The 15,870-nt window shown below is 38.8% G+C and overlaps 1 protein-coding gene across 1 annotated transcript in view; it reads left to right on the forward strand.

Moving 5' to 3' along the window:
• prkg2 (protein kinase cGMP-dependent 2) overlaps positions 1–10,457 on the forward strand; it is a 67,300-nt gene extending 56,843 nt beyond the window's left edge. The window contains exons 15-18 of the mRNA XM_052040620.1: positions 38–160; positions 2,005–2,067; positions 8,387–8,453; positions 10,362–10,457. Of these exons, the coding sequence (XP_051896580.1) occupies positions 38–160; positions 2,005–2,067; positions 8,387–8,453; positions 10,362–10,457 (349 nt within the window). The remainder of the gene's footprint in view (positions 1–37; positions 161–2,004; positions 2,068–8,386; positions 8,454–10,361) is intronic.
• The last annotated feature ends 5,413 nt before the right edge of the window (positions 10,458–15,870 follow it).

Raw genomic sequence — 15,870 nt, forward strand, 5'->3', positions numbered from 1 at the left:
TGTGGCCCTAACATTACTTTATGCCCTTGTTTAATAGCCCGCCATTTTCTGGTTATGATCAGATGATGACCTACAACTTGATTCTCAAAGGTGTAGAAAAAATGGATTTCCCCAAGAAAATAACAAAGCGACCAGAAGATATGATTCGTAGGCTGTGCAAGTAAGAATCTTAAAAAAAGTCATAATATATGCATCCATGAGTCTGACTTTGCCCGTCTTGAGTAATTCATAAAAGAGCAAGGAGGAGATTAATAATTCTGGAAGCACCATTTATCAACCAGAGTCATCAAGTATAGTAGCATATCAAAGTAACTGGTCAACAAAATTTTATTCTGACTTGGAATTTTTTAAGTATCTTAGTTATACAATTAAAAGAGAAAAAATGCAGGGCCATAGGGAAAGATCAAGCCTCTTTAACAAGCTGCAACAAATCTAATGAGTTTAGAGATATAAATCTGCAGTGTGAGGGCAGGACATTTCAAAAATCAAATCCTGTGGGATGTGTTAGCTAAGTCACTATGCAGAAGAAGAATTTTGGGCAAATAGAGGGAAGTGCTTGGGAATTTGAAGGGACTGTCCCAGGGTAAGGAAAGAAAGGGTAAAATCATTGGGACAGGGAAGGCACAAGATTTCTATGGGGCCAGAGAAGCAATCCTGCTCTTCCTGGCTCACAACAAACAACTTAACATTTTTGAACACTTCTGGTCTTGGCTACTCTCCTGCCAGGTTGGCTTGGTGGGGAAGTCACAGCAGCCTTATTGCTCAGGTCATGGATTAAGATTGTCTCCGGTGTCTTTAGGATCCAATCTGCAGATTCAAAAAATAGCTCTGCTGCTCTCCTGCAGGTATTCATCTGGTTAAAATTAAAAGAGCTGGTTAAAATCATAGCCAGCAAATAAGTCAATAAGTTCAAAGGTGGGAAATTATCACAGTTATTTTAAATGCCAGCCCACTCAGGTCCTGCTGGGCAACTAGAGTCAGAATCAGCTCTCAGATATTTAGTTAAGCTTTGTGCAAGTCAACATGATACCTGATGCCAACAATCATGAGCATCTTCCATGATAAATCCCCACTGTGCTTAATAAAATTGCATTATATCACAGAGAGCACAGTCACTATTTTTATCCACAAAGGAAATCATTTCTCTGACATTGGTGTCACTAAATAAATGTTCATTTAGGGAGAGAATTGCACCTGATAGACAGACGTTTGGCAGTTAGCATTGCTTCAGTGATCCCCGATGTCATTTTCTTTGTAGGGTTGTCTGATTAATTGCTCAGCTCTTCACAGGTATTAATGAATTCTAGAAACAATGAAGATCTGTATAGTTAGGTTATATGGAGGAGCACAACATCAACATTATTCATCTTAGGAGCAGGGTCTAAAATTGCTATCTGGTCTGGATAGAAAATAATGCCGATACCAAATTTTCCTTCAGGCAATTATGTGGTGTAAGTCTGGTGTCACACATGATGGGTATTGTGAACCCAGATGGGTTTTATAATGTCATTTCATTTCCTTTCATTATGGAATTGAATTGAATTTCCAGATTTTCCATGGTGGTTGGTGAGCCTCGGTTTCAACTCCGGTTTCGTGACCACTCGGCAGCTGTGTCTAATAATACTGTGTGTTTAGATTGTGCTTGTGAATGACATATGAAATTCACAAGCACAACCTAAACATGCTTACAGTATTATTAGGTCCTACATCATTAGAACATCAGTAAATTGGATGAGATTATACACGACAAAATCATAGTTTTATGATCCCGTTTACTAAAACACCCCTTCAATTACAAATTATTTAATTAACTGAATTTAATACCCCTGTAGTTATGGTGGGATTTGAACTCGTGTCTTCAATCTTCAGGCCAGGCCTTTGCCAATAGCACAACTGGTATGCCCTCCATGAATTCCAGGAGAGCAAATAAGGAGAAAAAAAAATGAGAGAAAGAAATTGTGAACAAGTCAGATTTTCATTTTACTCTGATATTCTTCAATGCAGACAAAATCCAAATGAACGCTTGGGAAATCTGAAAAATGGAATAAATGACATTAAGAAACACAGGTAAGATTCTTTGCACAGAATTTTCTATAGGGATGGGCTGTGTAGGCAGAATATTGGATGGGATGGGTGGCTAGATTTGGTGGGGAAACCCGGAAGCAAGGATGCTGGATCCTTGGGGTGAGGCGGGGAAGGGACTTGCTACCACGACGATGGAAACCCGCTTTCTGACAGAAGGAAAACTATTTTTCCTGTTGGAAAACTATGACTGAAATATGAATATACATAAGATATTATAAAGTGGCCAATTTTATATTTTGGTTACATGTTAAAATTTTACAGCCTGGCCTTTTATCATCATCACAAGGAGTACCATCACAACCCACCCAACCTCACCTTTATACAGAAGCTCTTGGAGGTTCAGGTTTCTCAACATGGCCTCGTAAAGTTCATAAGATGTTTGGTTAAGGTACCCCTTCAAGACTTTTATAATGGTCTTGCATGGGACGCTGTCCATGGTTCATAATACCTGTGTCCATACCGACATTTTAAATGTCTGTGGCTCTAATCGCAGCAACAATATCGACTTCCTCTTTCCACGTATGGCCTTATTCCTCTGTTCTGTGTCATCTCTTGGGATCTTAATAATATTGTTTGCTCACAGGAACATTGCCACTCCTTCTATGTACAGAGAAACTCAAATATTTCTTATGTTCACAGACAAATCCACCACCTCAATTGCCTGTCATGGCTCCAGCTTTACCTAGAGAATACCATTTCCTGTAACCTCATGCTGATTGCTGATATGCTGTTCCCTCTAGCAGCAACATCCAAAGCTCCTTGTCAGTCAAGGAACCAGGCTTTTTTGCAATCTTGTTCACTAAGACTTTTAGCGAGGCTAAAGCCATCAATTAAATATACTCTATTGAAGGCAGTCAACATCCAACTAACATTGATGGCTGGTAAAATAGTACCTTAAAAGCCATACCACATGGTTCACACAATTCTTAAAGGTACACTCACATTTATATAAACTACAGTGCGTAGTTTCTCTTTAACCATTTTATAATCCAAGCATTGGCCTGATTGACAGGATTGCCTTCCATTCAGGTGGAGAGCACTGCAGAGGTGGCTGCAGTGGACAATAGCAACAACCTGCATTAATGCAGGTCAGGTAGTGCCATGTCTGCAGGTGCTGTGCAATGCAATTCCAATGCAAAATGAAATGCAATTGAAAATTAAGGAACACGTGATTTGCACAAAGCCTGGAGGTTTGGTTCTCGCTCTCCCTGTGTCTGATATGAAAACGCACAGGAATCTGGGGCATGCTCAGCTTTGACCTATGGCATACACCACGCACCTGGACACCACTTTTCTATAATTCTCAAATGCAAATACATGACTGTGCAGCACTACTAGCCACTGCTGTAGTTGCAGGCATTTATAATGTCAAAGTTGTGTACAGCTTGGATTAAGCATACACATCTGTTAAGGAGAAGGATTAAGTCAATGCGGAGGAATGGAGTTTGCAGGAGGGACTGAATTCAGTTAACTTGGTCTTTCTAATGTTCCAGCTCATCCACTTCTGATTGTTGCACAAGCAGCCTGACCATTAGAGATAGCACGAAAAACACAATGATGCTGGGGGAACTCAGCAGGCCAGGCAGCATCTGTGGAGAAAAGCAGGCGGTCAATGTTTCGGGTCAGGACCCTTCTGAACTGAAGATAGGAAAATGGGAAGCCCAATATATGGGAGGGAAAAACAGAGCAGTGATAGGTGGACAAAAGAGGGGGGACGGGCGGGCACAATGTGGTGATAGGTAGATGCAGGTAAGAGATAGGTGCGGGGGGGGGGGGGGGGTGGGAGGAGGGGAGAACAGATCCACCAGATCTTAATTTAGATCCCAATTTGTTTCTCAATTAGAGATAGCAGAAGGGCTGGAATAGATAGTGAGAGGTGAGATGAAATGTTAGTGATGTACACATAGAAACAGAAGCTGTGTTTGCTGACAGGCTGGGGAGCAGCGCAGGTGAAAAATAGGTGGGGGTTAAGGATAGATTTTTGGTGGACATTAGAGGTAACGGGTGCAGATGATGGTGGTTCTCTGGCTACAATTAGATAAATTAGAATGGCATCAGGTGTGTGTCGTTCTTTCCAGCCAGACAAAGGAGGGCAAGGCTGGCATGGTTAACTATGTCAAAGGTTGCAAGTAGATTGAGGAAGAAGGGGAGCCTAGATTACCCATTTCATATCATGTAGGATGTACTTTGTGACTTTGTCACTGTGGCAAGAGTGGACTCTAATCCTAGCAGAGGCTGCACTGGCAGGTGTCCTGGTAGGTGCCAAAGCAATATTTCAGAGAAGATGAGCATTATACCTAGTGTCCTAGCCAATATTTTTCCCTCAAGCACCTCCTAATATTACTAATCTAATTATTTGGTCATTATCATATTGCTTTTGTGGGAGTTATTTTGATTTCTGCATTTTCTACATTACAAAAAATGACCAAACTTAAGAAGTATTTCTTTGGTCGTTTATATAAATATATGAATTAAGAATTGGAAGAGGCAGTTTTACACCTCGAGCCTGCTGTCCTATTCAATAAAATCACGGCTAATTGATTGTAACCTAGATTTTGCATTTCTGTCTACTTGTGGTGATCTTTCACCCTTGATTATCAAGCAGCTGTCTACTTCTTCCTTAAAAATATTCCAAGACTTAACTTCCACCAGCCTTTGAATAAGAGAGTTCCAAACACTCACAACTTTGTGGGAAAATAGTTTTCACCTTATTTCTAAATTGCCCCATGGGAGTAAATATGCTCTCCACCTTCACCCTGTCAAGATCCCTCAAGATCTTATATGTTTTCAATCAAGCTGCTTTTCATTTTTCTAAACTTCAGTGGGTACAAGCATAGCCTGTGCAATATTTCCTCTTAAGACAATCTGCCCATTCCAGGTATGAGTGCGGTAAACCTTCTCTGAACTTCTTCCAATGCATTTACATCTTTCCTTAAATAAGAAGACCAATACTGTACACAATACTTAAGTTGTGGTCCCAACAATGCTCTATATAAATGTAGTACAACCCATACTTTTATACTCGACTTTCCTCAGAGATAATGGTAACATTATGTTAGCTTTCCTCATTGTTTCCTGCACTGCATTCTAGCCTGTAAGATGTTTCAGGATATCTTGAGGTCATGAAAGCCATTATATAAGGAGAATCTTTCATTAAGACACTGAGTAATAGTGCAGTTGATAGCATCAGGCATTGAAGATTCATTCACTGACCTTGAATCTTGTATAAGATCATTGAACTTCTCATGGCACTGCATTTGGGACCTTAGGACCTCCAGAGCTCTCTGCTTCCATTGCATTCTGAACATGTCCCTCTATGGACACAGTTTATCTCTGTTATTTTACACCTCATCAACCAATACCTCCACACTAAATTGCATGAAGACCATTGAGCTCATTATCTCTCATTCTGTTCTATGCTTTCCATGATCAGGTTCACTTCCAGCCTTATTGCCAGTACTTGCTGCAGCCATGTCACAGTTCCCTTTTGGAGATACAGGGTGGCTTTGAGTTTTGCAGACCATTTCAACAGGAACGAATCACTCCTGATTTTGACCTTGTCTCCAGGCAAACACCATCAGTTTGCATTAGATGGAGGTTGAAATAATTGAAATAAGCATCCAACACGATATCGGTGCGGTGCCTCCACTGTGTTCAAGGAGTGTGGGTTACTTGTGCATTGCAATCTACTAGCCCATTTTTGGGAGCTATTAGATCTAAAGTCCAGCCATTACAATTTCAGGAATAACAGCAACTGTGGCATTCATATGACATCACTGGATGTTGTCACATTCTCCCACTTTGGACAGTCAGCTTTTTATGTTCTCTGTGGAAAGATGTGTAGTTGAATCATTAGGCAATGCTCAAATGTCCCCTCTACAATCTTCTCTCTTCACTGATCTATTGCCACACAACAAATCAGAAAAGATAAAGCCACAGACCCTGTAAAAATCAGTTTCCACTATCTCTCTCATGGTCACACTTACATTAGTTGGCTAATTTCTGGTTAGGACGGAGGATTTTGAACCTTCACAATTGATTCACAGGAAGAAATAAACCAATAAAACAGTCCAAGGCAGAGAATACAGTAGGAGTAAAACAGAAGGTGATCTTGCTGATAATTACTGCTAACAGTTACAGCAGGAGGAAAGTCTGCTTGTTCATTTAGCAATTTAAGAGACTGGTTGCCAGCAGAGATATTGATTTTAACAAACTCAGTTGGCCAGTTCTAGCCATTTTGCACTCAGTCTGTCATAATCAATATCTTTGCAGCAGGTCTCTGATGTTTTTATAAAATTAAAATGATTCAGAGATAAATAATTACAGCAAAGTATAGTATGTATAATGTCAGGCAGTGAAAAGTCATATTTAAATTAAGGGAGATACTTTAGGGATGTTATTGATGTATTGATTCAATATCCTGATATGATAAACATCCCTAAAGTGTCTCCCCTAATTTAAATATGACTTCACTGCCTAAGGTTATACAAAGAAGTGTATCAATACAAAGTACATACTGTACTTTGCTGTAATTATTTAATTTTGTTCAAATATCAGAGACCTCTCAACTACAAAGGTATTGATTATGACAGGCAATTGATTGATTGATAATATGAAAAGTTATGTCTTCTGCTTCAACATTAACCAGTTCATTCTTCTGGTTTTCTTACTTACACATTCAGATTGCTTAGCTGCATTGAACATTAAAAAATCTTTTTTTTTGAGGAAAATAAAGTACACATTAAGACAAATGTCCTGCAGGTCAAAACGTTTACAAACTGTTACTGTTGTTTCCTGAATTCCCTATTCAGAAAACAACAGTAACAGCAAGAGTATGTAAGAATAGTCAAATAATCACTGAAATAATTGCAACCCTTCTAAATTCAAAAAGGAAACAAGTTTAATGCTTCCCAATAAACTGCATTTGTTTTTCAATTTTCAGGATGCAGGTTTGTCCAGCATCCAAATTTAATTGCCCTTGAGAAGGTGATAGTGAGTTGCTTCTTGAACTACTAAAGTTGTTCTGGTGACAGTACTCCCAGAATGCTATCGTGAATAGGATTCACTGGGTCTAAATCCTATTCCAGGATTTAGACCCAGTGATGAAGATGGACCAGGAATATATTTCCAAGTTGAGATGGTATGCAATGTAGAGGGGAGCCTGTAGGCGGTTGTGTTCCCATGCACCTATTACTATTGGCTTTCTTGGTGGTAGTGGTCGTAGTCTTGGGCTTTGCTGTGGGAGCAGTTTTGGCAAATAGCTGCAGCTGCAGTGCATTTTGTAAGTGGTACACACTGAAGCTATGGTGCAACACTGTTTGAGGGAATCAATTTTTAGTGTGATGGAGGTAGTGCTAATCTAGCAGGCTGATTTATTCTGAATGGTATTGAACTATTTAAGTTTTATTGGAGCTGGACTCAGCCAGTCAAATGGGGAGTATTCCATCACCTCCTGACTTGTGCCTAGTAGATGGGTGTGGTGTATCAGGAGGCATCACTCACTGCAGGATGCTCAACATCTAACCTGCACTTGGAGCTACAGTATTTATGTGGCTAGTTCTGTAGATTTCTATTCTTTGGTGACCCCTGGATGTTGATGATGAGGAATACAGCAGTGGTAAAGCCATTGAATGTAAAAGACAGGTAGTTGAATTCTCTTTTGTGGGAGATGGAAATTGATGGAGGGGAATGTTACTTGCCATATATCAGCCCATGCCTGAATGTTATCTATGTCTTGAGACATGCAGGCATGTACAGCTTGCTTCATTTGCTGAGGAGTTGTGAATGGAACTAAACGTGGTGTAATCATAAATGAACATCCCACTTCTGACTTTGCAATGATCATTATGAAGCAGTGAACATGGCTGAGCCTAAACACTATCATGAGGAACTTCAGCAAAAGTGAGCTGGGTTGGGATGATTGATCTCTAACAACCACAGCCATCTTCCTTTGCCCGGTTATTGGAATGTTTTTTCCTATGATTTTCATTGACTTCAGTTTTACCAGGGCTCCTTCATACCACATTCTGATAGCCCACTGTTGATAGGTAGCCTTTTTACTGATGTAAATTTTCTTTTGGATCCTGAGCTGGAACTGATTTGACGCAGGATACAAAACCTCAATGATTTCAATAGGGCTTGAAGAGAAAAGGTTTAGGAGAAATATTATGTTATATTATTCTAATGCTTTCACGGGAAAGCGATCACTGTGGCAATCTATCTGGTGTTAAACTTGTGAAAATTGATCCAATTTAAATGTGGAATGTATTTGAATAATATATGTAATTTTCCTCAACTACAGATGGTTCAGTGGTTTTAACTGGGAAGGATTAAAAGTCAGAACATTATCATCACCGTTAAAAAGAGAGGTATTTGCTACTATTTGCCTCTGATATAAGAATTTAATGATTTTGCAGTTGATTATATTCTGGACAACATCTCACTTCATGGATTTGGAGCTGCCAGTTCAATGCAGGACGGGATGTCCATCTATCACAATCAATGATACTTTACTCTGTCCATAATTAAGATATTTGAATATTAGTAATATCGAATATTGGAAGTATGAACTAACTCTTTGATAAGTGAGTTGTTGATCTAATCTGACCAAATATCTAAACTGACACAAAAATGGTTGGACTGGATCAGCTTGAAGCATTGAATCCATTATCTTTCAATGAAATTAGAATCACCATTAGAAAGCCTGTGATGATGCCTAGAATAAAATGTTGAAAATGAAATTTTTAAAAAACTGCAGATGCTGGAAATCTGAAACAAAAACAGAAAATACTATAAACACTCAGCAGATTAGGCAGCATCTATGGAAAGGGAAACAAAGTTATCACATCAGATCAAAGACCCTTTATAGCTGAAAATATTGAAAATAATGAAGAGAATATTGAAGAGGGTAATCGATCAGAATCAGGGAAGCAGGTTAAGCCTGCAAGGGAAGGCACTGAAAGATAATACTGAAGAAGCCAGAAGATAATAAAATAAATAATTTATGTCAGTGTAATTTTATGTAAAGTTGTATTGCATAGTAGAGGGAAATTTACTCTGCATCTGGATGCAAAATACGAACCCTGGAAGAATCTGAAACTGATATTTGGGGATTAATTTTAACCTGTGGGCTGCTGGCCAGCATATCTTGATGGCCCTCCTCCCATTTCTGCCTTGAACCTTATTTCCATCCTGCTTCAGAACTGCACACCTTGAATGGATGACCAGTTGCCTCTTGTAGGCTCTAGGCTTGCACAATATGTGTGATTCCATGTCAAGTTTGTTTGGAGGGGAAGGAATGAAAGTGAATAGAGTCTGGAGCATCACTGGGTGATATATCGATGGAACCATTTTGAGGTCATTAATGCTGGTTTGGTCAAACTAACTTTATTAATTTGGTATCTAAAATAGAAAAGTGATCATTTTCAACAAAACCTTTGCTTTGATGTTCAAAAAATTGATTTGTTTCAAATTAAACAACTTATGTATGCCTACAGAAACTAATTTTAAAGCTTAATTCCTTAATGATATGCTCCTGTCTGATAAAACTACTCAATGAAGTCAATAGTTTGGAAATACAATTGCTACGCTGTGCTAAAAGGTCACAGAATTGACATCAGAACTAAGGGGTTATAAATATTAGGGGTAGATTGAATAAGAATGGAGAAAGTGAGAGAAGAGCTAACAGAAATTCAGAGGAGTTTGATAAGGGTAAATATAGAGAAGATGTTTTTACGTGAGGAATCCATATCTGGGGGTTAAAAATATAAGTTACTTGTTAATGAGCTCAAAGGGGATTCAGGGGATGTGTATTTATTTTGTCTGGATTCATCAGGATGTAGAACTCTGCCACACAAAATAGTTGATCTAAACAGTCCAGATATACTGTGGGGGAAGCTAAAATGGCATATGGGCAAGGAAGGAATAAAATGATATGCTGACAGAGTTTAGCAAAGTTGTATGAAAGGGTATTGTATGGTTAGGCTAAATGATCATTGTCATGCTGTAAATTTCATTTGATGTTTGTTTTTTGTGCACATTTAAATGAATTAAGGAACAGATCAGTATAGTTGTTAAGTTCATAGTCAGTATAGTTATGTTTGGAGTGTCGAGTGGGGTTATTGGTTTAGGGGAAAGAGTTTTGATCGGCCAAGTAGACCAAACCTAACTTTTATCATGAATCATTGATGAGAACTATTCATAATCAACTTAATAATCCAAAGGTTGTATTTTTGAAGGGAAAATGCTGAATAAAATATTTTTGCTTTTTTCCTAAGCTTAAAGGTCCAACAGATTATAGGTACTTTGATACCTATCCTCCAGATAAGGATGTTCCCCCAGATGAACTATCAGGCTGGGACAAGGATTTCTAGATCAATGACAAATCATCTGCAACTTGTGGGAAAAGGATTTCAACTGTTACTCGAACTAATGTTCAAAAAGCTCTCTCGAGAATTTCCTCTTCATATACATCTTCAAATGTGTGGCTTTGTTACAATCAGCCAAGATAAACAGCTACTGAAGAAAGTGAATGTTAATTTAAAATCAGGAAAGAATTAGCTTGAAAGTCAATAGTGTTTTAATACTACCCGAAATGGCTGATGAACTCCTCTGAAAGTGCTCCTTGTGTAAACATTACTTTAGGCTGTGGAAAAACAGTTGCACTGTTTGAGCAGGAGGTGCTCATATGGAAATGTTATGAAGTAAGAGAAAACAGCTGTGCAAGTGCAGTCAGCAGCAAGAGTTGCTTTACACAGTTTTCTCCAAGGTATATTATTGTCTTTATGTTAAAATGCATCAGGCTTCCTGTGCCTGGTGCTGAATCTAATCCATAATAATTCTGTGAAGAGCTGTGTGCAATCTTACTGGTTTTTCATTTATTTAGATCATGCTCATACTCTAATGATTTATTCATAAGCATTCATTAAATCATAATACTGAAGTAATTATCTTTTCACAATCTAGCATTTCTATTATTGGCCAAACTTTTTGACACTTCTCTTTCTATAAGAATGACTCGTACACTTCTAATTTTATTTCTGAAACAGTTTCCTTGAGAATCAGCAAGTATGACTGATGAATCAACCAACAGAGAACTTGAAATTTCATTCAATCCCCACGAATTCTCAGATATCTAATATATTTAAGGGACCAAGATAAAAATAGGTAACCTCATACTATCTAACCAAATTCTGCACCATCCCTCAACAAACAGCATCATTGGGTCAATGATTAATAACACTTAAACCAGCAGGGGTTCTATAAAAATAAGCGAGGATCCAGTTCTGCCAGCTTCAGAAGTTCCCTGTCAGCTTTGTAAGAGGGAACATCTTTGTCAAACTATCAGGTCAATAGTTTCATGGAATAATGCATGCATTCCTCAAGCCACCATTTCCCATTTCCGATTCTTACTGAAGTTCTGAAAGAAATGAGGCAAACTGGCCTCCTGGACTCAAGTGGGCACTATCCAGTGGGATAGAATGTGGAGATGTTTACCTATGCAAGTGAGTTTTCTGGACCCTAAAGAAAAGAAAAATATTTTTTAATGATCCCTGTCCTTTTCCTCCTACCAGCTACCAAAGGGAGCATGGGAGAAGTCTCATGGAAAGGGATGTTGGGGCACTGGGGCATTCTCCCCATTGCTTCATTGTTGACAGCAAACAATTTTTGTGACCACATGGGACAGGTGAGTGCTAGAAATTAATCCACAAAAACGTGGATACTGGGGTCTCCAAGCAAATGAACCATTTTTCCTCTGGGGTTGGCAATAGTATCTGGGATACGACCATAGATTTTATAGTTGTGAATTGTGCATGGATTACTACATTTGTGTATCACTTAAAGCCAACAATTGACTTTGGAAGCACTTGAGCTGGGGCAGTGAACTACATTCATCAGTACTAAAGAACAAATTATTGGATGAATTGGATGAAAGGATTGGGTATACTGTGGCCAAATTTACTGATGATACGGAAATAGGTGGGTTTGGAAACTGTGAGGTGGATACAAAGAGCCTGCAAAGACAAATAGATAGGTTAATTGAGTGGGAAAGAAGTTAGCAGATGGAATATAAGGTGGGAAAAGGTGAGTTTGTCCACCTTGGAAGGAAGAATGAGAAAGCAAATCATAATTTAAATGGAGTAAGACTGTAAAATGTTGTGATACCAAGGGATTTAGTGGCCCTAGTAGATGAAACATAGAAAGTTAGCATGCATATATAGCAAGGAATTAGGAGGCTAGTTGAACATTGGCCTTTATTGCAAGTCGTATGAAATATTAATTGGAGAAGCGTTCCTGCAAATTTACAGGATTCTGGGGAGACCACTCATAAAATACTGTGTACAGTTTCCATTTCCGTTAAGGAATGATGTCCTGGCATCAGGGTCAGTGCAGAGAAGGTTCATTAAGTTGATTTCTGGGATGAAGGGGTTGACCAATGAAAAAACCCATTGCAGTTATGGAGCCACAGAGTCATACAACATGGAAACAGGCCCTTCACCCAACTCGTCCATACCGACCAAGTTGCCCACCTGAGCTAATCCAATTTGCCTGCATTTGGGCTGTATGCCTCTAAACCTTTCCTATCATTTACCTGGCCAAATATCTTTTAAACAATGTAATCATACCTGCCTCTACCATTTCCTCTGGCAGCTCATTCCATAAACCCAACACCCTCTGAAGTTGCCACTTAGATCCCCTTTAATTCTTTCCCCTCTCACCTTAAACCTGGGGAAAAGACTGTGTCCATTTATTCTATCTGAGCCCCTCATGATTTTATAAACCTCTATGTGGTCACCCCTCAGCCTTCTACACTCCAGGGAAAACAGTCCCAGTCTATCCAGTCTCTCCTTTAACTTAAGCCCTCCAGTTCCAGCAACAGCCTTCTCTGCACCCTCTTCAGCTTAATCACATCTTTCTGGTAGTGTAGTGATCAGAACTGCACTCAGTACTCCAAGTGCAGTCTCACCAATTCCTTGTACAGCTATAACATGATATCACATCTCCTGTACTCATTGTCCCAACCAATGGGATGCACCTTCTTCACCACCTTGTCTAGATGCTCTGTGTATATTCTAAGTTCCCAGAGCTAAAAATATGCCACAAGAATCATGAAGCCATTGGGCAGTCCAATTTTGACTATTCTATCCTATTCCAGGCAAAATTTCAGTGAAAGATCTGTTATGAGGTGCAAAGATCTTTAAAAATGGTGGCAGGTGGCGACAAGCTATCAGTAAATATTCTTCTTAGACTGCCTCACATTCTGAGTTTGTATTCTAAGAATTCAAAAACATGATCTCATGATCTAGACTTCCTCAAGGAGCACTGAAACTGAACACTGCTGTACCATCATTTATCTGTGATGCTGTGATAATGGTTCATACATACATTTATTAGGACTTTCCCAATAATTCATCAGCCTGTCGTTTGTGTATGTGTGTGGTAAGTATGTAATCCTATAATATATTAACCTGTCTTATCACAGTACTAATCTTGAGCCATTCACAGTTAGTAACCGAGGTTACAGAATTTGATAATACTGTTCATGAGTATTGGCCACAGGAGAGTCACAGAAAGTTCTACAGTGCTTTGTAGACATGACTTTATGGAACATTATTATGGAGAAAATAAGGCTGGTCGCCATGTAATATATGTCACCAATTGATCTATTATTGTAGTATGAAGTGTATTATATCATTGTTTACTGAATTCAAACCAACTCCAGTTGTACATATATAAATAGCCATCAACAATGAATCAGAATGAAAATATTATAAAGAGAACAGTCGAGAAATTGGGTTTCATTCTCCTGTAGTATGCAAATATGTGCAGTGTATGGTGCCAACAACTAATCGGATCTCACAAAAATATAGTGAAATTGGATGAAAATTCATTAGAAGATGTACAATGGTATTTCGTACACAGATTCATGCACTGAAATGGAACCTGTGTGGTTCTCCAGGAGCTGAAAGCAGAGCTCACACCTGCCATGTTAATGCCAGGTAAAACACTGTGAAGCAGGTTAGAGCTTAAGGAGCTCTCCAACACAACATAAGATAAGGTTGCTATAGATGTGAGGAAGAATGCAGGGGAGAGAGGCCATGGCACACTCCTTTGTGTCTGGACACCCACCATCAATTGGCTGATCAACTCCCATGCTGCTGGTACCAATTCAATGCAAAGTACAAGCTTATCAAGAAGACAGTGCAGCTCAGATGTGATCTGAGAAAAGAAGCTGTGAGTATTGAAGGGAGCCCTCATGAATCATTTCATATAGGGAAACCACTGAGGCTGGGAGATGCCGAGTGTAAGACGTCAACAGGACAGTGCAGACGCTTTAAGTAATTTAATAATGTTCCTAGTTTTTATGTGAGTTAACAGTGAAGGTCATAACTTTCCCCCAGAAGTTCCTATTTCTACCAGCAGTGGAGAAAACATACACAGCACAACCTGTGACTTCATTAAGTGAGTTACTGATGATGGGAAAATATTGACTGTGCCAGAGTGAATCATGCACAACTCTGCCTGGAGTTATTTCTCAATGGCACCATTTGGCCTGGACGTGATAGCCAGCATGATTTACTGTGTGGAAGACACTCTTATGTGCAATGTGGGCACAAAGAAGTGAGCAAATTGATCCAGTTTTTAGGCTAATACATTTTATATTATTTTCAAATTAAATTTGTTAGAGAAATGCTTATATTTAAAAAATAAATTATTAATAAAGTGTGTCTGATCACTTAAGCTGAAGGTGGTGTCTATAGTTTCCAATAAAGTCAATTTTAGTCTTTTCCTCTTGTCAATGTTAAGAAAATGATGCTTTTGTACTGGAAGTTTTGTTTATATGTTTTTAATAAACTTTAGATACACAAAAATGAAAATTGCAATGGTATTGTTTTTATCAGGATTCATACTGAATATTATCATGTTTCAAAAATCCAGTAAGAATACCGTTCAGGTGGTTCAATATGCATCTAATTTTATTGAGACTAGCAGACCTTCAGATCATCAGATAAAATTAAAACACAACTAAGGGAGAAAATATGAGGTGTAACTTCTTTATGTTTAACTCATGGTTAAAATTTTATTTCCACAATGGCCAATTTTTCTCTTGAAGTATTTCAATAGGCACAATATATGAATAGAAGTCATTATCTGTTATGTAACTCTAATGTACGCAGAGTGTTTGCATGATAATTCCGAACAGTGTAAATCCCAGATAATTAAAAGAGAAGGCTTAACCTTGTTACTATCTTACCTGTGCCTTTAATTTCTTGCACAGGTTGTTTTAGAGACACAACATGCTTGGTCTAGAGGGAATTAAAGGCCATGATGTGAGAAGGAACTAGCTGTCATCAGGATTAAAATCCATTTGCAAAGCCCTTTAACATCTACTAAATACTGGAATGCAGTGGAGTTTCTGGGTTAGAGTGTGAGTTGAGGAGGGGGAGGGGGATGGTGAAAAGGTAATGTGGAACATGGGCAGACTGCCCGCTCTCCCTGGATTAAGGGGTTACACTGAGCTTCCTGATAATACTGTTTGGCCATTCACCTGTGATATCCAATTCAAACTGCAGCTGCTATCAGCATATGTAGGTTCCCGCAAGAACTTAGCTAAAGTACCATGATTCATAAAGGTCTATTTCTGTGAGATCGGGTCCCATGTTGCTCATGAAAATAAATCCAGACAAGAAGTTAGTCTATGTGGAAGAAAATTTAAAGCATTATTAAAAAGGGTCAAAGCTATTTCTGCTATGACAGTTGCCTGCCCTTGGTGGACTGCCAACT

The sequence above is a fragment of the Pristis pectinata genome, chromosome 2, assembly GCF_009764475.1.
Source record: "Pristis pectinata isolate sPriPec2 chromosome 2, sPriPec2.1.pri, whole genome shotgun sequence".
Classification (NCBI taxonomy): Eukaryota; Metazoa; Chordata; class Chondrichthyes; order Rhinopristiformes; family Pristidae; genus Pristis; species Pristis pectinata.